General features: G+C 36.0%; 1 protein-coding gene across 5 annotated transcripts; it reads left to right on the plus strand.

Moving 5' to 3' along the window:
* Positions 1-2,487: 2,487 nt before the first annotated feature.
* On the plus strand, positions 2,488-25,432 carry acsl1a (acyl-CoA synthetase long chain family member 1a). Of its 5 annotated transcripts, none has more exons than XM_079420439.1 (21): positions 2,488-2,622; positions 13,000-13,221; positions 15,401-15,515; positions 15,653-15,717; positions 15,868-15,969; positions 16,220-16,319; positions 17,558-17,733; positions 17,844-17,876; positions 18,000-18,051; positions 18,474-18,547; positions 18,816-18,893; positions 20,733-20,867; positions 20,972-21,106; positions 22,129-22,224; positions 22,336-22,408; positions 22,527-22,615; positions 22,748-22,864; positions 23,245-23,388; positions 23,525-23,626; positions 23,745-23,816; positions 24,436-25,432. In XM_079420439.1, exons 2-21 carry the CDS (start codon positions 13,027-13,029, stop codon positions 24,574-24,576), a joined length of 2,094 nt encoding a protein of 697 aa, XP_079276565.1. In that variant the 5' UTR covers positions 2,488-2,622; positions 13,000-13,026; the 3' UTR covers positions 24,577-25,432. The 5 variants fall into 5 exon arrangements, with proteins under 5 accessions (XP_079276565.1, XP_079276562.1, XP_079276564.1 ...); XM_079420436.1 differs by lacking the exon at positions 18,816-18,893 and adding an exon at positions 18,946-19,023 and having other exon boundaries at positions 2,551-2,622; positions 22,527-22,651; XM_079420438.1 differs by lacking the exon at positions 18,816-18,893 and adding an exon at positions 18,946-19,023 and having other exon boundaries at positions 2,551-2,622.
* The last annotated feature ends 62 nt before the right edge of the window (positions 25,433-25,494 follow it).

A 25,494-nucleotide genomic window follows, 5' to 3' on the forward strand; every position in this document is an offset into this window, starting at 1 on the left:
CAACTAGACGGATGTACGGTTACCTCCTCTAAAGTCAAAAATATGGGTGTTATATTAGACAGCAACTTGTCCTTTGAAAATCATATTTCTATGTTACAAAAACAGCATTCTTCCATCTTAGAAACATTGCCAAGCTTCGAAACATGCTACCTGTTTCTGATGCAGAAAAGCTAGTTCATGCATTCATGACCTCTAGACTGGACTATTGTAATGCACTGCAAGGTGGTTGTCCTGCATCTTCAATAAACAAGCTACAGATAGTCCAAAATGCAGCGGCTAGAGTTCTTACCAGGTCAAGAAAATATGATCATATTACCCCAATTTTACAGTCTCTGCACTGGCTACCTTTTAAGTTCCACATCATTTACAAAATATTATTACTTGTCTATAAGGCCCTAAATGGTTTAGCTCCTGCGTACCTAACTCGTCTTCTACCACGCTACAATCCAACCCGCTCCCTAAGGTCGCAAAACTCTGGACTTTTGGTAGTACCTAGGATGGCAAAGTCCACTAAAGGAGGTAGAGCTTTTTCACATTTGGCTCCCAAACTCTGGAATAGCCTTCCTGATAACGTTCGGGGTTCAGACACACTTTATCTGTTTAAATCTAGATTAAAGACACATCTCTTTAGCCAAGCATACACATAATGCATCTTATAATCTTGTACTGCAGTTATATCTGATCAAATGTACATTTATTATTATTCTTTAGCTTGGGTTGAACAAATCATTTTTGCTTAGATGGAACAGCAGCTACGCTAGTTATGTCTCTATTTGTTTCTCTGTTTCTGTCATGGGATTAACATCCTGTGGTAACTAGGAATTACAGAAGCTTCAGTCTGGATCCAACCCTTAAATGATCTGAGATGACCGAACACCTGAGAAAAGATCACGCCAACCCCTCAGAGGACCTCAGAGGATGCCAACACCCAGACAACATACAGAATTACCAAATTTTGACATAAGTTAAATATATTAAGGTTCTGCAATATATAAATATATTGTGGAAACTTAATTTCCTGTAGAGCTGCTTTGCAACAATTTGTATCGTAAAATGCGCTATACAAATAAACCTGAACTTGAACCTAAGTCTTTTTCACAGACACACTAACCAGTCTGGGGTTTCTCGGACAGGAGGGGATGCTTTCGCTTGTGTGAAGGGTTGCTACGGCAAATCTTTTAAAGAGTGGTTTAAAAAGTCATGCTCATTGCCCTGTGCTACTGCCTTTACACTTTACATTTTTTTCTGTCTTTTTTTCCCCTGATAGATAAAACTTCACCTTTTCAAGTGTAATAATTACTTGGGGATTCAAAATAAATAGCCTAAATCAATATTGATCATTTATATTATATTGTTTGCCTGTAATAATCATGACCTTCTCAGAACTTGATTAGAAGACTTATAGTTAAAGCAGATGTTTGAAGATGCCTTTTGCCTGACTTAGATGTATAGGTTAATTACAACTAAATCCAAAGCAACATAGTGTCAAGATTTGAACTTACATGTCTTCTTTGAAGCCATTGTCTTAAAAATAATTTGAATTTTGAATTGAGTATATTAAAAATGTGTATTCATTTATGACTTTTTATTAGTATGATTGTTTGGGTCAGACAATAGTTTCAACATTATTAGTTCATTCGTTTTATTAGCTCTTTGTTTTAGTTATCAACTAAATTGCATCTAAAAATGCATCTGCAAGTATCCCATAATACGCATACTATAAACTTTTGTCATTTCGTATGTTGCGCACATTTGTTAGATTTGAAATTCCTACGTTGATGGGAAAAAATGTTGATCCTCCATACGAAGTGTTGTCATGCGAGAGGCGGTGACCCGTGCTGGCCCCAGGCCAGGCACACACACAATCCTTTAGCTTCGCGCGCCACCGTGAGTCTCCTCTGCATCACTTCACACGAGACATTCAGCATTGTTCGTGCATCACAATAGAGCATCCTTAATATTCAGAAAAATAGCCCGAAATCAAATATAAATCTATTGCTCACTGAATAAATTTAAAAGGGCGAATCAATAGCTTTCCTTATGTCTCGTTTTGCATAAATGTATCCTAAACACGAACGCTAGTCATGGCGCCGTCTTGCTCACTAGAGGGAGACATAGCTATTGTCATGAAGAAGTAAACTAAACTCTTGTTGAAAGAAAGAATTAGCACTTTTTGATAGCCTACACTTCTCAGATCTCAGTTCATATCGGACCAGCATCCAGATAGTTTAACCGTGAAAAATGCTAAATAAAATACATAAATTGTAGGCTAATTACTAGGATTAAAGTTTATTAAAACACAAAAAGGTTATATTCTGGTCAACAGAGAAGGCGTAGGCTGATCATGTAGCTAGACTAATAGCTGATACTTAGATAAACTTGTCTCATATTTTTATAACTCATACTAATACTTCACCTCATGGTGTACAGAAAAAAAAACTGAAGCTTCATCCTGCTTTATTAGTGAGCCAATTAAACTCATTCTTTCACTTCGGACGCGTAAAATATGAAACGAGTGTTCTGATTGGTCGAGCGCCCGGTGCGCCTTCTGAAGACAGAGCGGAGAGCCACATACACGCCTTCAAATAACAGCGCCGTGGACGCTACAGTAACACCACTCAGGTTTGTGCAATTCTACCTTAATCTTGGCTGGACTGATATCATTATTTCAATAGATTGAAATGAATAAGGCTTGAAAACATCCAAACCGTGCACATTAATAAATATATCACGGGGAAAAGCGTTCTAATGCAAATCTGCTCCGCCTCATATGCATGCTCAGTTTAACACATACATGCTGCGATGATGCCATGTTTGGGGATGTTTTTATGCAGCGAGTTCTTTTTGAAGCAGAGTAGTGTAGTGGTGGGAAGAATTAAGTTCATTTGGTTCAGTCGGTTCTTTTGAACAGTTCGACTGTAATGGTTTCAACCGGGTTCAATGCGTAAATACGTCCTCACGTGGCTTCTGACATCCATTTGTTGCATAATAAATACTTCGCCTACTGTAAATAATATGCACTATATTAAATCCTGCTCTGTCATGTATGTCTCATACAGTTCCAGTGCGCTTTATCTGTGTAATTTCTAATATTAAAGCTATTAAAAGTAACTTCCCCATCAGTCAAAATCCTCGGTTCACTCCAAATGATTATACCATCAGCTCAGTCATAGGTCGAATCGATCGATCATATCGGTTCAGTAACTGTTGACTTCAGTTTTTTATGTAGGAAATTAATTGATTTGTTAGCTTACGAACCGATTCGGACCAATTCCGTCCAAATCGTGATCGAATCGCGCAGGTTGATTTTGTAAACTGGTTGAAAAGATCCGACTCAATAGAACAAATCAATCACGAACTGAACATCGCAAAGCACGAGTGAGCGCAGGAGAGAGCGCTTCCACATCTGGTGTATTTTGCAGAAAAATAGAGGATGTTAAAACATTTCCCCACAGTATATGTGTTAACCCAACGTGCATTTCCTTGGCACTCCTCTATCCGAGTCAGAGATGGCTGAAGTTCAGCGGAGGATCGTGTGAAGACAAAGAGAGGGGCGGAGATGGAGCGTGCTTGGAGACTCTTGTCGGTGCTCTATTGTTAGTTAATTAGCGAATACAGAATGGAATCAGACATGGAAACAATGCAGCTCGTGTCCACGGCATGTTGTGGCATCACTTCTTGTCGTAACCTCCCATTTGCTTTTCCATATCACATATCACTGGCCATCACAAATTATAGGTGGCTTTCTGAACTAACCATTTAACCTGCAATGCCTGACATGCAATTTATTTGATGCAAAAATAAAAATAAATAAACTTGGCCTATTAAAGGTTCACATAGAACATGGTTATGCAACAGGTTTGCAGGCATGAAAACCTCTTAACACAGTTAATTTGGCCTCATTTCGTTGATGCAGTGGCTGAAAGATGGACTTATTTTTGGATCATAATCACATCAGGGGAAATATATTTATGTAATTTATTAAAATGTACTTAAAAACAATTAATACTTTTAATATATTTTAAAAAGCATATGAGATAATGTAAGAATTAGTGTCAAATAGGCCAAGTCTTGCATGAAACACTAGAGATTATTATTTTTTTTTTTCAATATTGTGGTAGGCTAAGAAATGTTTCTGCTCATGTTTTTTTTTAAATGAGATGACTATCATTCTTCTCATCAAATCAGTTAAATGCAGGATTTATGTGTGTGAAACAGAAAGTGATAGTGTGTGAATATGTTGTGGTTGAGATTTTAAACTGTAGAGTTGTGGTATCTGAGCAGCAGACTCAGGAATGTTTGGAATTTTGGCGGTCTAGCAGTCTGAGGTTGTGCTGTTTTCATTTCCTTCTGTTTTTCTCATATTCATGTAGACAGCTTGTTCTGCATCTTCGGGTTTTGTGGTCACGTCGTTAACCTTCTCTCAAAGTTAAAGTTGCATAGAAACTTTTACTTCTTGTCCTTTGTATTGATAGTTTGCATAAACCATTTTGCCAGAATCTGTTATAATTTTTTCCACTAGTATTGGGCTGATGGTACACGGGGCAACTTTGGGTTATGTTGCCTTCAGTGGGCAACCAGGTGACACACAGAGCCCACGGTTGATCTAAATTATTCAGATAGATTTTTTTTTTTACCCATTCTCGATGGGAAAGTGCCTAGGCAACATTGCTCAAAAAAAGTTGCCCAGCAAAATTTCTCAAAAAGTCACCCCGTGTATCATCAGCCTTAAAGTAAAAGAGGATAGTTCCCCATTCCAGAAAAACACATGCTGCTGTGGTTACCAATCAAAATGTGTTCTCATCTGTTATTTAATATATTTAACAGGTTAACAGATAAAAGCCTTTGTAATAATGAGATTCATATGAAAAATCTGAAAACACGCAGAATGAGATGGTAGAAAAACACATATGTATAGTTGTGAACACACTCACTCTGTGTCTGTCATTAAGACTGTTTGATGATTGGTGAAATAATGTAAGTTGGAAGTAAATGACTTGTAAATGTCGTTGAATGCATAGCAACTTTAAGGGTGCCATCAGAATGAAAGTCCAAACAGCTGCTATAATCCACAAGTTATCCAAAAAACTCCAGTCCACCATTTAAAGCTGCAAAAAGCTGCATGTTTGGAACAAAATCCATCATTAAGACATTTTTAACTTCTTCATACCATTCCTATACCCATACTATTACTTTTTCTAGTTGAAATGTTGTCTCATCTGAATCAAGAGAGAAATATTTATAGCTCAAGCACCATTTACAGTCCAAAACCGTTCTGAACAATTATGTCATGTATATGAGAGGACAACAAAGGACTGACTTTTTCACAGAAGGAAGTAGAATTATGAATTATGGACTTATGCTCTGCCAGAAGGGAATGTGCACCCATTCACTGCAGAGGATCCATTTGTGAGCAAGTGATGCACTGCTAAATTTCTTCAAATCTGTCCTGATGAAGAAACAAACTCATCTACATCTTGGATGACCTGAGGGTGGATAAATTTCCATCAAAATTTCATTTTTTGTGAATTATTCCTTTAAAGAGTAACAGTACTAGTTCATTAATGTGGTAATTTTCTCTCTTGCATAATGTGACATTGTTCTTCTCCTTGTCCTTGTGCTTCTTGTCTATTAATGTACGTGTTGATGATCTTGCGGCTAGGTCTTTGTCAGTCAGTTGCCTTTGTCTCTCTTTAATAGCTTCTTTCTATAACACCCAAACAAATCAGTCTCTGTTCTCGACTGAATTGGGTCAATGGCTCAGACATTGTCATATATTTATTGTTTAATTTAGCCATAAAAACTATTAATATATTGTATACATATTTTAAAAAACTAATGGACAAATAAAATGATAGTGCTCTTGAATTACATTTTGGCTGTTTTTTAGATGATCAGTGCTATGATTATTAAAGCCATGTAACTGCAGGTCTCTCATACAATCAAGTCCCTTGGATTGCATTGCTTTTCTCTGATTATCAATACATAGACTGACAAAACCATCTATCTAGACCAGTGTGCTTTAGCTCTCTTTCCTTCAGGGAGCCCAACAGCTGCTATGATGCCCTAACAGACTAGAGAACAGGGAATTTATTTGACAAGATTTTTTTTTACCACAATCTATTGTCCAAAAAAAAGTTTCCAATTAAAAAGTTGGAATGGGATGAACTTTTTTTATAAAACCGCATATATATACAGTGCCCTCCATAAGTATTGGAACAGTAAAGATAAAATTGCTCTGTTGGCTGTGGAGTCAAGACATTTGCAAATATGATCAAAAGATGAATATGAGACAAAACTACAGAATTTCACATTTTATTATTAGCTGTTTCAACACATACATGTTTTACCAAATAAAAAGAATAGCACTTTTAGAGTTCATCCCACTCATTGATGTGAGCATAAGTATTGGGACAGTTGAACATAAGGCAGATATAAAAGATTAAAAGCTATTATTTAGTTGCAGATCCCTTGCACACAATCACAGCAGTGAGTCTGTGACCCATAGACATCACCAGACTCTTGGTCTCATCCTTTGAAATGCTTTTCCCAGCCTTTAATGCAGCCAATTCCAATTGTTGCTTGTTTTGGGGAGTTTCTACCTTTACTCTCATCTTCAGCTGGTGAAATTCATGTTCAATCGGATTAAAATCTGGAGATTGATTTAGACAATCTAAGCCTCTGGTTTCTTTGCCCTTATAAGTTCCTTGACTGAACTGGCAGGGTGTTTTGGGTCATTGTCCTGATGCAATATGAAGCACCCCCCAATTAATCTGGTGACATTTTCTTAAATATTGTTAGGCAGGATGGTTTTGTACCCCTCCAAATTCATTCTGCTACTGTCATCATACATTAAGTCATCAGTAAAGTTGAGAGGGCCTGTTCCAGAGACAGCCATGCATGCCCATGCCATGACACCACCTCCACCATGCTTTACAGATGAGGCTGTATGCCTGGGATCATTGCAGTTCCTTTTTTCTCCACATTTTTGCTTTCCCATCACTTAGATAAAGGTTCATCTTTGTCACATCGGTCCATAAACACAGTTCCAAAACTCTTCTGGCTCACCTTTGTGCTTTTTTGCAAACTCTAATCTTGCCTTTCTATTTTTTTACATCTGTAATTCTGTGTCAAAGTCTCCTGAGGACAGTACATTTTTTGGGAATTTTATGGTTAATTTTCACAGCTTTGTTTTTGCTATAGCTCTAATTGACTTCCTCTTTTCTTTTAGCATCCAAATTGCTTGCTTTTCTCTCAAAGTCAGCTCTCTCATCTTCATCCTGGTTTGTGTGTGTCATCATCAAATGCAAGATTCAGAATACAGAAGTAATGGATATAACTGATACGACACATTCCCTGCTTTTAATATTTGAAGAATTAATGCAACAGGACAAAGCTGATCACTTAGAAAGACCTGTGAGGCAACTGTTCCAATACTTATGCTCACGTCAGATAGAGGGATCAAACTCTAAAAGTGCTGAACCTCTTAGCTGGTAAAACATGTATTTGTTGAATCACCCAATAATAAAATGTGACATTCTGTAGTTTTGTCTCATATTCATCTTTTAATCATATTTGTAAATATCTCGACTCCACAGCAAACAGAGGAATTTTGTCTTTACTGTTCCAATACTTATGGAGGGCACTGTGTGTATATATATATATATATATATATATATTATTTTTCTCTCTCTCTAGAATGACTAGCAATAGTAAAGTAAAGTCGTGACGTATTGTCAAGTATGGTGACCCATACTCGAAATTGGTGCTCTGCGTTTAACCCATCCAAGTGCACACACACACAGCAGTGAGTAGTGAACAAATGCACACACACACACACACCGTGAACACACACCCGGAGCAGTGGGCAGCCATGCTGCGGCGCCCGGGGAGCAATGGTGCCTTGCTCAAGGGCACCTCAGTCGTGGTATTGAGGGTGGAGAGAGCGCTGGACATTCCCTCCCCCCACCTACAATTCCTGCCGGCCGGGGGCTCGAACCCGCAACCTTTCGATTACAAGTCCGACTCTCTAACCATTAGGCCACGACTTCCCCACAAAAAAAACTTCCCCAATAGCCAAAACAAACATATATATTCTATATAAGGTAATGTATAGTCCTTATATAGAACATATAAATGACCTCAAAGACAACATGGACTAAAGCCACAAACCTCCTTTTTGACATTGCTTTCCTGTTTTTGTGTGTGTGTGAGTTTGATCTCCTGTGTGCCATTAGTCAGAACAGCTGTTTGTTCTTTCTCTCTCTCTTTTTCCATTGGGTTCCATTTATGTGACATAATGCTTTACAGAGCTTTCTCAGCCTGAAATATCTTTTTAATATCTCAGTTGTTTCTCTCATTCAACATTACGAGTAAATGCAGAACCCTTTGGTAGAATCTCCTGTTACTCAGATGTTTTTGAAAATTGGTTTCTTGATTTGTATCTAATTCTAATTATTCTAAAAATGTGTAGGTGAAACGTCTGATGTCAATTTGATGCTTAAATGAATCCTCATTAAGTTGTGTGAGTTACAAAAAGTTCCTATGGCTTCTGGCGTGGGACTGGGTGTCTCACTCTCACTGTCTTTCTCTCAGTGGGCTGATTGTGAGTGTAGCTCTGTCATTGGTTTATACTGTCTGCTGCCCAAGTATGGAGAGAGGTTAGTTTTCACTTCAAGGACAAGCACTGCCAGACCTGCCATGTGATCAGCATGACATTTCCCATCTGTGAGCCAGATACACACAGCTGCTGGCACTAACATTTACACACACACACACACACATGCACAGTCAATTTAACCCTCTTAGAAACAGTCTCATGTGGACATAAGCATACAGTACATCTTTCAGGAATAAGTCAATTCATGTTTATACTAACAATGCGCAGCCACACACAGATGTTTAAACCTTCAATGACATTGAAAAATGCTTTTAAAAGTGAATTCATGCATGCATGCAGTGTTTAATATCTTATAGAAACCGTTCAATCCTCACCAATAAATTACCAAATAAATTAAAGAAAAAGTCACTAATATCAACCGATAACCAATATGATGCTGATATACTGTGTATCTGGTCCTTTGGAAATTAAATAAGATTATTATTATTATTTTCTACATCACAAACATGAGTGAAAATGTTTCATGCTAATGAGAATTTGGGAGAATTTATGATGACCAGTGTCATTTAAGTATTATTCATATGCTGTTATAGCTAGTATTTATTAATATTCTGATTTTTGTTTTATTTAATTTATTTTTATTTGCATTTTAGTAACTTCAACTTAGTTTCATCTAATATTTATATTTTATTTTAGCTTCATTTCAGTTAATGAAAATATTTTAATACCAATTAGGCCAGGCAAATATAATTTTAACTTCTTTTGATTTTTAGTGTCAAATGTAACCTGCACATGTTCTTGACAAATTCAGTGAGAGGTGTGAGGGAGCTTACTTTCTGGCACTTGTGGAATGTCTTCCTTTTTTTCTCTTTTATGTTTGTGAATTACAGTATTGTGTTTGAGTAGCAGAGTGTTTGAGCTGCCACACATCTCTTATTCTCATATTACAGAGCAGATCTGCTGCACGACTATCAGCTACTGTGCTGCGCTACTGTGTCACTGAGATGGAAAATTCAGTGACAGTTTAGAGTGAGAGAAAACGAGAGAGACCCACGTGGTGGTATTGCTGTCTGTGAGGGTCATTCTCCTATTCATAGCCAGTAGTTTCTTTCAGATCAGTTTAACTACTACAACAGACATGCGCTGAAAGCGTCCCTTAAAAACATAATATTACGATATGAGCTATTATTCAGGCCAACACACACAGAAGAATCCCAACAAATAGAGCTGCAGGGTGAGTATATATTTTTTTCCGTCGTTGCTTTGATTCCATCATAAAAGTTTTGTTATGCCAAGCTGGTGTGTTTTTTCACCTGTGATACTTATAGGTGTAATATTGCCCCCAAAAGAGAGGTAAATCAGGGTGAAATCTGGTGTCCTTAATTGGAAAATCAATGAATAAATAAAGCAAATAATCTTTATGGAATGTTCTCATTTCGATAGCTATGTAAATGTGTGTGATCTTTAGACTCTAGATTATTTCAAGGTCAGGCGTTGGGACTTTAGTAGAATGGAAGCTAGAGAACGTGTTCACCTTGAGAAATACTGAAATTGGTGATCTGCCTTCAACTGATATTGACATTTTTATTTTACTGGTTTATTTATGTTTTGTGAAATTAATTCAGTTGTTGGTAGCCTATGCTATAAAGAGTGAATAAAACAGAAACTTAAAAGTGAAATTGTTCTGTATGTTACTGTTATGGAAGGCCTGCACTGAAATAAATTTAGCGTAGAAACAATTTTTACTCAGAAATTGTTGGTAAATTTGACAAACAATTACAAAGAAAAGTAATTTATTAAATTAAAACGAAGTTTTGGAGTAGAAAAGCTGAAATTGTATTTTCTTGTCAAATGTACTCTAGTAATGTTTTATTTACAACTTAAAAAAAAAATTGTGTTTTACAGTACATTGTAAATACTAAAAAACAAAAAGCATTTGCTTCCATTTATTGATTTCATGGATTTATTACAACTGGTTTAAGATGTAGAAATAATACAAAATGTGGTTTATCATAAGATTATAATAAAAATAATTATTCTGAACTTACATGATTTTTATATCTTTGTGAAGTTTCTGTTTCTTACCATTATGTGATGCCAAATGGAACAATATTTTTGAATTTGTGCAAATACACTACACAAGTTTGTAATAATTTGTTGTTAATGTTTAATTTTTAGTATTGGTATGCTCACCAAGGCTCAAGTAAAAACAGCAATATTGTGAAACATAATTACAATTTAAATTAAATATTTTCTGCAAAGTATGTCATTTATTCCTGTGACGGTAAAGCTGCCACTACACAAGTCTTCAGTGTCATATGATCCTTCAGAAATCATATTAATATGCCTAATTTGTGCTTATATAGGCCTACTACCTTTCAAAAAGACTGGAGTTAAACAAATTGTAATATTTCACAATATTACTGTTTTACTATATTTTTAGTCAGATAAATGTAGCCTTGGTGTCTTCATAAGAGATGTTTGTCTTTTTATATTATAAACTTTTGACAAATAGTGTAAATGTGAGAAGTCTGCGTATGAAACAGCGAATCAGTGTCGCACAGACCTCTGAGGTGAAGGCCCCACTGCATTATCTACAACACATTAACAGTGCTCCTCACAGGATTTAGCAATCATTTTCACCCTCAGTGTGAAGACCAAGTGGTTTCAGAGATATTATCAGCAAACACCTCACTGATACAAAGAAGAGGAGATTTTCAACTTTGTTGCTAGAGCAGTGAAGCTGATGCAGCTGAAATATTTATTATAGCCCCATTTTTCTGCTCATATAGAGCTGTCACAAACAAGGGAGAGAAATACAGGGATGAAATGAAAGATGAACATTTGTGTGTGTGTGTGTATAATATATATATATATATAATATCCCTCATGTGGTGTTCGGGTCATTTTTGTCCGGAGAAGATTTTCTTTTTCACGAAAATAATAATTAATGTTATCGAATTGGATTGAAATTTTGTGACTTTGTTCACAAAGGGTATAACTACTTCTCAATTTATTTTTTAAAAATAGTTTTCATACTTTTTGGGGGAGATTTTTCACCTTGTTATACTTGTGGTGTTCCGGGTCAAAAATGACCCGGCCTCAAAAAATTGCTTATAAATCTCTCATAATGCTATATTATCACCAAAGATTGGATTCAGTCTTTCTGTCAACTTGTTTTCTTTCGTTTAGGACTGGTTTTGTGTTTCTATGTGCATCTGATTAATCGTAGGCCTCATTTATCTGAGAGTAGGTACCTCAGTTTTTGAGTGAAAATTTTTTTTTTATGAATAATTTTCACAATATTAAACAAAAAATTATAAAACAAATTGCACTGTTTATCACACTAGTGTGCTTTATTGTTTAATCGGGAAGTTTGCTTTTAAATGCTTTTATTCTGTACAAAATTGCAAAAAGTCACACTTGTGGTGTTCCGGGTCAAAAATGACCCGGCCTCAAAAATTGCTTATAAATCTCTCATAATGCTATATTATCTCCAAATATTGGATTCAATCTTTTTGTCAACTTGTTTTCTTTCATTTAGGACTGGTTTTGTGTTTCTATTTGCATCTGATTAATCATAGGTCTCATTTATCTGAAAGTAGGCACCTAATTTTTTGAGTGAAATTTTTTATGAATAATTTTCACAATATGAGATGAAAAAAGTATGTAAATTTGCACTGTTTATCACACTAGTGTGCTTTAATGTTTTGTCAGGAAGTTTGTATTGAAAGGCTTTTATTTTGTACAAAATTGCACAAAGTCACACTTGTCAAAAATGGCCGGCCATTGAAAGTGAATGGGGAAGAATGAAAGTAAGAGAAACAACTAGTGTTCAGGAGCATGTTGTGCTTGCAAACATAAAGGCATTGGACCTGTGTGTGTGTGTGGATACATGTGGATTTATTATATATCCTATATGTGTGTTTATAATAAATCTATTATACATATTATAAATTGTACATCTAGTTTCTTAAAAAAGAAAAAAAAACATCACAGCATTATAATTTACAAAATAGAAGATAAATGTATAAAAATATACTGATAAAAAAAAAACATTTTTATAATAACTATAAACAAATTAGAATATTTTCTAATGATAAATGTTGCAGGAATATTGTGCATTTGAAGTCTACTGTATCAAGAAATACATTTTAAATTATTCTTCAACCACAATCTTCTGCTTTATTCATTTTTGTACAAAATGTGTTTTTCTTTGTCAGTCAGGCAGTATGTGTTAACACAGAAATAATGCCAAATATTTATATAAATATACAAATGTAGCATTCACTTCAATGGATGAATTTCAAACTGATTTTCAGCTTACGATCAGGCTTTTTGTCCCACTAAATTCTTCCTTCTGTGTTTTCTTCTTTCAGACTTGAGCAAACTGAATTGGCAGAGCCATGCAGGCCCAGGATCTGATCCGGCACCTGGGGATACCTGAGCTGGATGACTTGAGGCAGTATGTACGCAGTTTACCCACCAACACCCTCATGGGCATGGGCGCATTCGCTGCCATCACCACATACTGGCTGGCCACTCGTCCCAAAGCACTTAAACCACCCTGTGACCTCGCCATGCAGTCCGTGGAGGTACAGGTAAGGGTCAAAATGCTTCCTCAAAGGTTTTACACTGCAAAACCAATTTGAAAATCAGTGGTGAGGTGAAATGGTCCAGGGTAAGAATAGTCTCTCAGAATCAGGCTGTGTATAAAACGTCTGGTCTACATTTGAATGTTTTTTTTCCCCAAGCCACATAAATAGGAAGGACCCATATGATCTACATGCAAAACAAACAACCACCATTTAGATGATAACATTAATACTCTGACATGCAACAAAGTGGTCACGGTTTTTTTTGAGATTACTGACCATTAATTATGCCATCATTTGGCAAAGAAAGCAAAATACACAGTTGCACTTGATGATATCTTGTTTCAATGTTACTAACCTCCTCAAACAAAGCTATTTAATGTTTTTTGATGCATAAATTTAAACTTTGGGAAATCAAACGACTATTTTTTCATTGGAAATGCTCACTGTGGCCACTTGGTAAAAAAAAAAAAAAAAAAGAAAAGATTCCCAGAAGATTGATGAAAAGATAAGTGCATTCTGGTTTCCAACAGTTGCTTGGCAGCCATGGCTTGCAAATCCACCAGATCATAAGAAGTCGTGCACAGCTGCACACCATCATAGCTCGCAAAACTTTGTTAAAGACATTCAAATTTATTAAACATGTTTCAGTCAAAGACCTTTTGAATGCATTTCAGAGGCATCTGATGCGCCAGTGATTATTTTCAAACTTCCTGTAAGAAGTAGTTCAGCAGTGCAGACTGTGACTTCCTCTGGGTTTACCTCTGGGACAGTGAATTGTGTGTTTTTTTATAATTTACAATTACATTTAATCATTTAGCAGACACCTTTATCCAAAGTGACTTACAAATGATGAGAACAATAGAAGCAATCAAACCAACAAGACAGCAACAGTATACAAGTGCAGTGACAAATCTCAGTCTAGCACAGTACACATAGCAAGGTTTTTTTTCTTTTATGATTATGTCTACTTCCTGCCAGTAAAATAAAAAACTTTTAAGTGCATACACTACCATTTGAAAATAATACTTTTATACAGCAAGGACACATTTATGGTAAAAAAGATTTCTGTAAATGCTGTCCTTTTGAGCTTTCTGTTGATAAATCTAAAATCCATAATTAAATAATAATAATAATAATAATTAGTGTATATATGTGTATATATATATATATGTATACATATATATATATATATATATATATATATATATATATATATATATATATAGCAGCATTTATTTATTTTATTTACATTTTTAACACTGATGATAATAATAAAAAGTGTTTTTTAACAACTAAATCAGCATTAGAATAATTTCTGAAGGATCATGTCACTGAAGATTGAAATATTTAAAACTACATTTACATTTATGCTTTTGGCGACATTGCATTCAATCTGTATTTAGCATTTTAATTAACTCCTTTAAAAAAAAAAAACATAAAAACTAACTTGCCAAAAAACAGTTGAATGGTGGTGTATGTGTGTTGAAAACACTGGAACAGCCAGGTACAGTTATTTTTAGAGTGGTCTATTCATCACATTCCTCTGTGTCTTGTTCTGTCATCACACACTTCTTTATGTGTATAGCAGTTTTGTGTGTATATGTGTATGTACACAAGTGCACAGACTGTAACTTTGCTTTGTATTTAAGTAATTACAGCCTCTTTCACCCAGACAAGTATAATTGTACATGCATGTCCTTGATCTCTGTCTCTGTCTTTGCCTGAAAGAGTTTGTGCATTCTCACCATTTCTTGTATGTTTGCTATGGTAACACACTGAAGCAGGTTGGCAACAGCTATAAAGTCAGTCAGATCCACTATGCAGCGACCATCTGTAAATTCCTTTAGCATGAAGTCTTCCTTCCCTCTGCTGTTAATGGCCTAGTCTTTTATTTTTTTACCAAAACCTAAACCTAATGCCACTGTAAGCATTGTTTATGCATAAATTATATTCCTGTTTAGTTCTGGTCCTCAAATTTCATTGGTGTTATGGCGTTATAAGATTTCTAATGTACAGTTTAAGAGCACGGATGATGTACACTGTTTGCGGCACTGTTTCTGTTCACGCTTTTCCAGATTAGCTGTCTGGTGTGAAGCGAGCAGGGGTGGTTTTGCCCGGAGTAAGGAGTTATTATTTGATTGTTTGGTGCATAATACCATAGATTTTTTGTTTTGTTTTTCAGGGTAATGGATATGCTCGTCGGTCTATTCTACAGGACAGCGACACATACATGACATACTACTACAAAGATGCTCAGACAATGTATGAGTTTTTCTTACGAGGACTACGAGTGTCAAGTAAGTCAACTAGTTGTTTGCCTCAAGTCGTTGAGCTATTAAAATCACCAGTAGTTCACCTAAAAACAAAGCCCTTGTTATTTTAAAGTTTTGTCATCATGTTTGAGATCTTTGTTTTTGTCTTTTATTTTTTTTAGACAATGGTCCTTGTTTGGGATCACGTAAACCAGGGAAGCCATATAAATGGCTTTCATATAAAGAGGTAAGATTGCTATAGAGCAAAACTGATTGGAAACCTTATTCCACAATTAGTTTAGTCTTTTTCTCTTTATGTTTATTGAACCCTGTATTATTTGTATTTGATCAGATATGGCTGTTGAGTAAGTTATGTATTTTTGTATGATGTGTGTAGGTAGCAGACAGGGCAGAGTTTGCAGGTTCAGCATTACTCCACAGAGGTCACAGTCAAACAGGAGACAAATACATTGGCATATTTGCACAGAACAGGCCAGAGGTAATCACATGCACACAGACACAGGTTTCTGAAGCTGTCTACCTCAAACACGATGGCTTTGATATCATGTAATTACTTCAATTACACATTAATTGACAGGCTTGATTGCTACATTGATTGCTTTTGCTTATTATACAAGATGTGTGGCAACACTTTGTAATTCTGTTTTGTTCATTTTATATTAATTCTATATAAGATAACCAAGTATGTACATTCCACAACTGATTCAGTTTTGTTCATATTTCTGCAGTGGACGATTTCAGAGCTGGCATGTTACACATATTCACTGGTGGCAGTGCCACTGTATGATACACTTGGTACAGAGGCCATCAGCTATATCATTGACAAAGGTGAGCAAGCACACAGCATTTTTCCCAGTTCTGTGCAATAGTTTTTTATTTCCTTTTTATATTCATTTTTTAATTCTGCAAATAAATGCTAGAAAAAAATTTAATATTTTTAGTCAGGACTTTCAAAATAGTATGTAGCACCAATTTTGTGTCCTATTCTAGAAAAGTGTTTTGTTCACTGTCATAGAAAATCCTATTAATTAGAGCATTAGTAATCCTATCTCAATCAGCTCTTGGAATAGTTTTAAAATGATAATGGATATGACGGTATAAATAGGTCTCGGATGGCTAGATCGACTATGCACGCTGCTACTGCAGAGCATACATCCCATAGCAGATCTAGACAGGTGGAGCTGGGGGAGGTGGAGGGTTTTAGAGGAACTCTAATAGGAACGCTGCAGGGCCAGCTTACAGCGAACACTGAACCAGGCTATTTAAAAGTTCAGCAAGCAATCTGATTGGCTGATTGAATCTGATTGAATCAGCAGAGGCCGGTCAACATACAAACATGTACAATCATGATTTTTAGCCTTTTGCATCTAAAGAATATATCAGCTTGCGCCATTCAGACTAAACTTGATATTACATAAATTTACATATTTAATAATATTTAAAGGTGGGGTAAGCGATTTCTGGAAGCCAATGTTGATATTTGAAAACACCAAAACAAACACGCCCCTACCCCAAAAAAAGAGTCTCGCCCCTACTTTGATAGCTTCGCCCCACACATACGTAGCCTACGCAACCCAGGCAACTATTAGTTCTGTGAAACAAAGCAAAACCAGTGTTACACTGTGTCTACACCGGACGTGAGCATTGCGAAAAAAATACTGTTCATTATAAGTCATTATAATCAGTGATGCTGTCTACACTGGATGCTGTGCGGTTCAACACAACAAATCCCCAACAGTAAACTGCTGCTGCGTTCTATTTATGACGTGCTGACACAAATTTCAAATTATTTTAACCGGCTCGGCTGTTCACTGAATGCTCTCTCCTCCACATAGAGTAGACACGCCCCTTACTGCTAATTGGCTTCAAGTTTGTTTTGATACTTCTCCCCCCCCCCTCCCCCGATTCAGTTTTTGCTTACAGATTATGTTTTGTTACATACCCCACCTTTAAGTATTTAATTAATTACCAGATCTGTTGTTAATTTAATTTGAAGATTTTAAAGAAGATGGAAATTGTGTTGACGTTGTAATTGTGAGAAATTTGTAACAGAGCCTTTGTTGTAGCCACCATCTCCACTGTGATCTGTGACATCGTGGATAAGGCTCGTCTGATCCTGGACTGTGTGTCTGACCAGAAACACAGCATCACAACCATAGTGATCATGGAGAACTTTGACAGTGAACTGACTGCACAAGCACAACAGAAAGGCATTGAGATCCTGAGCCTCAAGGAGCTGGAGGTTTGATCTCTCACACACACACACACACACACAGACAGACACCCTGGATAAGCAGTGATCCCATTAATCTTGCATTTTTGCTTCACTAAATGAAGTCTTTCTTTTGGCAGGCTATTGGTAAAGCGAACTACAAGACACCCATTGTGAGTAAAACTGAGCGCTGTATTTGATTTATGTGAATAATGAAATGATTATTTGATTGTTTTATTATTTTTTTTTTTGCTTCATGGTAATTTAATGAATCTTAGTTTTGATTTTATTTCTAGCCACCTAAACCAGAGGACCTGGCGCTGATTTGCTTCACAAGTGGAACTACAGGTTAAAGTGTTTATATATGTATTTAACTATTTAATTGATTAATCTGAGAAGTATTTTGCAGTTAACACTTTAATGCATTATTATTCTTTTTAATGAAAGAGAACAAAATATATGCAAATGTGGCTGCCATAATAACTGAGTATTTGATTTGTACTTGAGAAATGGACCAGTCTGATTCATGAACAAATCATTCAGACTGGTTTTATGAACTGAAATAAATAAAATCATGCTTTTATGTAATTACAATTTATAATGTATGTTAATTTTATCTGTCAAATATCTTTCCTTATTTTGTTTTACAAACAATACACATAGAGCACATTTCATGTCTCTTTCAGATGTTGCCTCATCATATCCTGTCATATTTTGGCATTTTAGTGCTCTAACTTAAAATAAAATTAATGTTTTTTTCCCCCCAACAGGAAGTCCAAAGGGAGCAATGCTCACACATGGAAACGTTGTTTCCAATTGTTCTGCTTTTATTAAAGTTACAGAGGTAAGCCAAGAGATTTTTTAAAGCATGTGTTAAATGTAAAAAGTAAATTGTAGTGAAGTATTTATTGGAAAGCGAGCAAAATTAACAACCAGTGAGATTTAAATGACGTTTTGTTTGTCAGTTACTGCATGTTAGTAAATGTTTTCATCATATCAAGTTCTTTCTTTCTGTTATGTTCACTTCTTCTTATGCCTCATTTCCTCATTTAATTATCTGTTTCCTGTCCTGTGTTGATGTGTTTGTATATTGTGTATGCCTGTGTGGTTAGGGGTTGCTGAAACCTAGTCCTCAAGATGTTCTCATCTCCTTCTTACCACTAGCCCATATGTTTGAAAGAGTAGTAGAGGTATGCTGTATTTCACACTGCACATGTGTGTGTGTGTGTGTGTGTTTTACAGGTTCACTGCATGCTCAACCAGACAGACATTCACATTTCTTACCTACCACTAGCACACATGTTTGAGAGAGTGGTCGAGGTATGTATTATGCATGCACACCGTCATTAAACAATTGTTTAATCTATTTTCTAAACAGTTTGCAACAAAGTTAGTTTGTGGTGCACTTAAAGGGATAGTTCACCCAAAAATGCAAATTCTGTCATTAATTACTCGCCCTCATGTTGTTCCAAACCTGTAAGACATTCATTCATCTTCGGAACACAAATTAAGAAATTTTTGATGAAATCTGAGAGCTTTCTGACCCTGCATAGACCGCAACGGAACTACCACGTTCAAGGTCCTGAAAGGTAGTAAGGACATCATTAACATAGTCCATGTGACATCAGTGGTTCAACCTTAATTTTATGAAGCTACAAGAATACTTTTTGTGCGCAAAGAAAACAAAAATATCAACTTAAAGGTGCTACTCTTCTAATGCCAAAAATAACATATGTTTGTAGATATTTAAGGAAACATGTTATGTTTACTTAGCTGTTTATCTGTAAAATAATGCTATAGCCAGTAATTCTACTCTGAAATGTGCATTTCAGGCAGATTCTGGGCCGTAATTGCAGTACCCATTTCAACTGCTAGCTGGCAATATTGCATACTGCACCTTTAATCTGTATGATCTTGCCCACTTCCAGTTGTCAGAGAAAACAGCGTATTGCTGTCAAGGAATCGTAATGCTTCCATAGCTGTTTCTCTGAAAAATACTGCTATAGCCATTAATTCTACTCTGAAATGTGCGTTCCAGGGCGGAATGTCTTTGTTTTTCCAGTACCCATTACAACCGCTAGCTGTCAATCTTACATACTCACCTTTAATTCAACAATTTCTTCTCTTCCGTGTCAGTCTTTTACGCGTGTTCATGAGAGTGCCCAACACTATCTCACGACCAATTCGTTCGTATTTTACGAAGTGGCTAATTTGTATGAATTCGTACTCGTATGATTTGTCTAAATCCCAGTGATGGGTAGGTTTAGGGGCGGAGTTAGCTGTAGGTCATTCGTACGAATTGTGCAACTCGTAAAATGTGTACGATTTGGCAAAAAAATATACAATTTTGAGGGATGCTTTGGTTAAAGGTTCAGTTCACCCAAAAATAAAAATTTCCTGAAAATGTACTCACTCTTAGGCCATCTGAGATGCAGATGAATTTGTTTCTTCTTTAGAACAAATTTGGAGAATTTTAGCATTGCATCACTTACTCACAAGCGGATCCTCTGCAGTAAATGGGTGCCGTCAGAATGGGAGTCCTAACAGCTGATAAAAACATCATAATAATCCAAAAGTAATCCACATGACTCCAATCCATTAATTAATGTCCTGTAAAGTGAAAAGCGGTTTTGAGTACTGGTGTTTTGGCCAGTAGATTTTGTTTAAAGTTAAAATGCCTTAATGATGGATTTGTTTCTTACAAACAGGCACCTTTTCACTTCATAACATGTTAATTGATGGGCTACACTTTTCATCAGCTGTTTGAACTCTCATTCTGATGACACCCAGAGGATCCATGCGGGAGCAATATATTTAATGCTAAATTTAACTAAATCTGTTCCAATGAAGAAAGAAACTCATCTACATCTTGGATGGTCTGAGGATGAGTACATTTTCAGCAAACATTCATTTTTGGGTGAACTATTACTTTAAATATATGATATTATATTTGCTTGACTGTATTTGTGCCTATATAGAAATTAACTGTCATTATATTCTTGTTGCATAATTGATTTTTGTGTATGTAGGGTGTGCTTATGGTCCACGGTGCCAGGATTGGATATTTTCAGGGTGATATCCGTCTGTTGATGGATGATTTGAAGACTCTTAAGCCCACTATATTCCCTGTAGTGCCCAGACTACTCAACCGCATGTTTGATAAGGTACTTCTGTTAAGTTATACACACATAAACTGTTTGCATTTAAGTCTGTGCTTAAATATACTTGGTGATCTTTGCTCATTAAACATTCATGTGTTTGCATTAAGATCTTTGGACAGGCAAACACTCCTCTCAAAAGATGGCTTCTGGATTTTGCCACCAGCAGGAAAGAGGCAGAGCTGAAAAGTGGAGTTGTGAGGAAGGATAGCATGTGGGATAAACTGATCTTCAGCAAAGTGCAGGTAACCAGATGAAACTGTGTAGAGCCCAAGGACAGGACAATCAGATGAAACCATAGAGCACCTATAAAGACTGTTGCCTAGTAACACACAAATTCCAAATACTCAGCACCCAGCTGTCTGACATTTATAAAGCAAAGAAAAAAACTAAACAAATCAAGAAAAATCACGTCTCATCTAAGAGCTCGTTCACACTAAGGACGATAACTATAAATGTAAAGTTTAAAGATCATTCTACTTCTATGAGAATATGGAAGTCCAAACCACAACTATAACAATACGGATGCAAAGGAACAATATTGTTGGAATCATTTTCAGAATGAGCTTTTTAGCTGGTGAATGATAAAAAAAAAAAAATTGATAGCCAATCAGAATTCACCCAAGCATTTAAAGTGGCAGATGACATAACTGCAGAGTGTGCTTAAACTAAACAGAATGTTGTCTGTTGGTGTGAATGGAAATTATATTGTCTATAGTTACATTTATCGTTATCAGTTAGCATTCTTGGTGTTTGGTCAAGTTTCCCATGCTCACCAAGTCTGCATTTATTTAATAAAAAATAAAGGTTTATTATGAAATATTAATACAACTGAAAATAACTATTTGAATATGTTTTAAAATGTAATTTATTCCTGTGGTGGCAGAGCTGAATTTTCAGCATCATTACCCCAGTCTCACACAGTCCTTCAGAAATCATGCTAACATGCTGATTTGCTGCTCAAGAAACATTTTTCTCATTAAAACCATTGTACTATTGTGTATTATTGTTGTGGAAAGTGATACATTGTTCTTCAGGATTCTTCAAAAGAACAGCATTTATTTGAATTTTTTTTTATTACTATTATTTTACCACAATACCACAATATTGAGGCATGCTATAAATAGACTAAATAAATGTATGAACTGAAGCTTATAGAGCTTTTTGTAACTTAACTGTGCATTAACATAACACTCCAAACTGAACTGTGAAAAGTATTTTCTGCTACTATATATACATAACCAATCTGACTCCTGTGACCCTACAGGCCAGTCTGGGTGGACGCGTGAGGCTTATGATCACAGGAGCAGCTCCGGTCTCTCCCACCGTCCTCACCTTCCTGCGAGCAGCGCTGGGCTGCCAGGTACACACGCACCTCTGTTCTCCTGCTAATCTCTTCTCAGTATGCCCACAACTGGGTTTTAAGGTTACTGTTTTTTTTTTTTTTTTCGTTTTTGTGATTATTATTTTTTAGTTTTATGAGGGTTATGGGCAGACAGAGTGTACCGCAGGCTGCACTATGTCACTTCCTGGAGATTGGACAGCAGGTAAAACAATGTCAATGTACTGTACACGTATTAACACATAAAAACAAACAGACACACCTTGGATGATGTACAATATAAACAGCCTGTGCAGTAACACTCTCCTGGTCTCTGTTCTCAGGTCATGTTGGAACACCACTGCCCTGTAACTTCGTCAAGCTTGTGGATGTGGCCGAGATGAATTATTTTGCAGCAAATGGAGAAGGAGAGGTGTCAATAGTTAAAATATTGAATTTTAAAGGAATGGTCTGGGTTCAATATAAGTTAAGCTCTATTGACAGCATTTGTGGCAATATGAGATCCCTCTCAATTAACTGGTGTGTGTGTGTGTGTTTTCCACAGGTGTGTGTGAAAGGACCAAATGTGTTTCAAGGTTACCTGAAGGACCCAGAGCGAACCTCAGAAGCCATAGATAAAGATGGCTGGCTGCGCACTGGGGATGTTGGCAAGTGGCTTCCGGTAAATTTCACATCTTCTCTTAGCACTTCTGCTCTTTATTTATTCTCATTTGTAACTTTTTTTTAGTCTCCCAGTTTAGTACTAATTCAATCAGTGTTCTTATTTTTGTAAATATTGTACTTGATTCAGTGAATCAGATTAATTTTAAAATTAACTGACCCACTAACAATATTTAGTATTCATTTTACCCTTTACAATTCTATTTCTTTGACAAGTCTCTTATGCTCTCTTATGCTTGTAGATAAGTGAAGCATATAAACTCTGCACAATCTTTCCAAATTATTGCACATTTATTTTCAAAGCAATTCTTGCATTTTAAGAGAACAGAACCCAGAAAAAAAAAAAAAGTTGTTTGTAAAGTTGAGTATTTATTGCTTTAGAATGGGACTCTGAAGATTACAGACAGGAAGAAGAACATCTTTAAGCTGGCCCAGGGTGAATACATCGCTCCAGAGAAGATTGAGAACATCTACCTCCGCAGTGATCCTGTGGCTCAGGTCTTTGTACATGGAGACAGTCTACAGGTGAGAGATGGGACGGAACAACTGTGGCTTCCACATAGCAGTGAATCAGAGTGTGGATGTGCTTTGGTACATTATATGTGTGGGTATTATACTATTATAGATCAGTGGAGTAAACCCGTCCTGTGTCTCTTTGTAGGCTTGTTTAGTGGGTATTGTGGTTCCTGATCCAGATTTTCTGCCTGGATGGGCAAAGAAAAGAGGCATTGAGGGCTCCTATACTGAAATGTGCAAAAACAAGGTAAAACACTTTGGATTTAAAGGCTTTGGATTCATATTTGATGACGATGTTTACATTTTTATTTTGTTGAAATATGAGGACTTGTACCATCCCTGACCTCTGATATTGTTTTAACCAGGAACTGAAAAATGTCATCCTAGATGATATAATTCGGCTAGGGAAAGAAGCTGGACTGAAGTCCTTTGAACAGGTTATTTATCTGATCATTTCTTGTTATTTTGTTTAATTTGTTGCGAGTCACATGTCAAAAAAGAGAAGTACTAGAGCAAGGGTTTTCAACTAGGGTCTGTGGACCCCTGGGAGGGGGGCGTTAACTCATAAATAACACATTGAATGTTGATTATATATTTTTTCTAAATATGGTTGATTTGTCTAATAACCTTTTAAAATAATAATTATGTAAAAAAATGTAGTTTTGTTGCTTCCAATGTAATGGCAATAATATTTAATTAATAACATTAGTTTGGCATAATATAATGTTTTTATTGTTGACCCAATTTCTATATTAACTAAATTGTATTGCCCAACAGAAAGATTTACATAATTTTAATTGTGCATATTCTCTCTGTTGTACGATAAAATGAAATTAGGTCGACACTAGTTTAGAATAATGTAATAAAGTTTGTAAATACTATAATTATATTTTAAAATCATTACTACTACTACTACTAATAATAATAATATTACAACTATTTTAGAACAATATCCTATTATTAGTCTTATTATTAAAATATTCAAGCTATGTTATATATTATTTACATATTATTAATGATTGATTTGATCTAATCTATTTTTGTGTGTGTGTGTAGGTGAGAGACATTGCCCTGCACATGGAAATGTTCTCTGTTCAGAATGGACTTCTCACACCAACACTGAAAGCAAAGAGAACCGAGCTGAGAAACCACTTCAGACAGCAGATTGACCAGCTCTATGCTAAAATCAAAATGTGAACAAATAGAAAGAGCGAGAGAGAGCGACCCCGTCTACACTGAGAGTGACTGAACTGGAACATACTTGCAATGTGGTGATGATAATGAAGGAGGTGCTCCAGTTCTGTCATGTTGTTGTATAACTCACGGGGGGAGAGAAGGACCACTGTGGCTGGTTGTTTTGTTATTTCTACCACTTGGAGGTGCCAGTCATCTCAAAAGAGGTGACGTACAGTCCTGCCAGCAAAATACATACCAAGCATTTCATGAGCCCTGCTATTCATCTGTGATGACAATTCAAGAAAACTGGAAGTGAACCACTCCAATGCCTTAGGCCAGTGAATGCCTTGAGTCTAATAACCAAGCGCACACCTGCAAGATCATATAAAACAGAACAACGGACTGAGACAGCTGATATTCAAATGCCACAAAGTGCTGACGGGTTTCTGATTTGTAAACCATCTGCAGATAATTTCATCAAAACTTATTTAAAATATAGTGATTTCCATTAAACTCTTGTAAATGGATATTTATCACTTTATTATTTCAATTTATGGTCTTGATTGTAAGTCACAATGCTTTTGTTATGGTAAACCATGCGTTTAAAATATTTGAGGTCTTTTCCATATCTGAATAAATGATTTCCACTGAAACTGACAGTGGAATGACATTGGGTCACACAAATTCCAGATTCACAGCACTTTGCAATCTCAGTACATCTCAAATGTGCCTCTCTCATGGAGATTAAAGCTTGTATATAAGTTATCTATTTATGATTGTACATCTTTATTGTATTCTGGTTCATGTAAATTGTGCAAACAGTTATTTGTAGCATGCGGCTGTTGAAGAGAGAAATAAACTAATGGCATTGTCCTTTAGTGTTTGGGTTCCTGTTCATTAACTTTGATAATTATTCTAGTGTCTGTGTTAAAAAAAGAG

Source organism: Barbus barbus (assembly GCF_936440315.1).
Source record: "Barbus barbus genome assembly, chromosome: 7".
Lineage (NCBI taxonomy): Eukaryota > Metazoa > Chordata > Actinopteri > Cypriniformes > Cyprinidae > Barbus > Barbus barbus.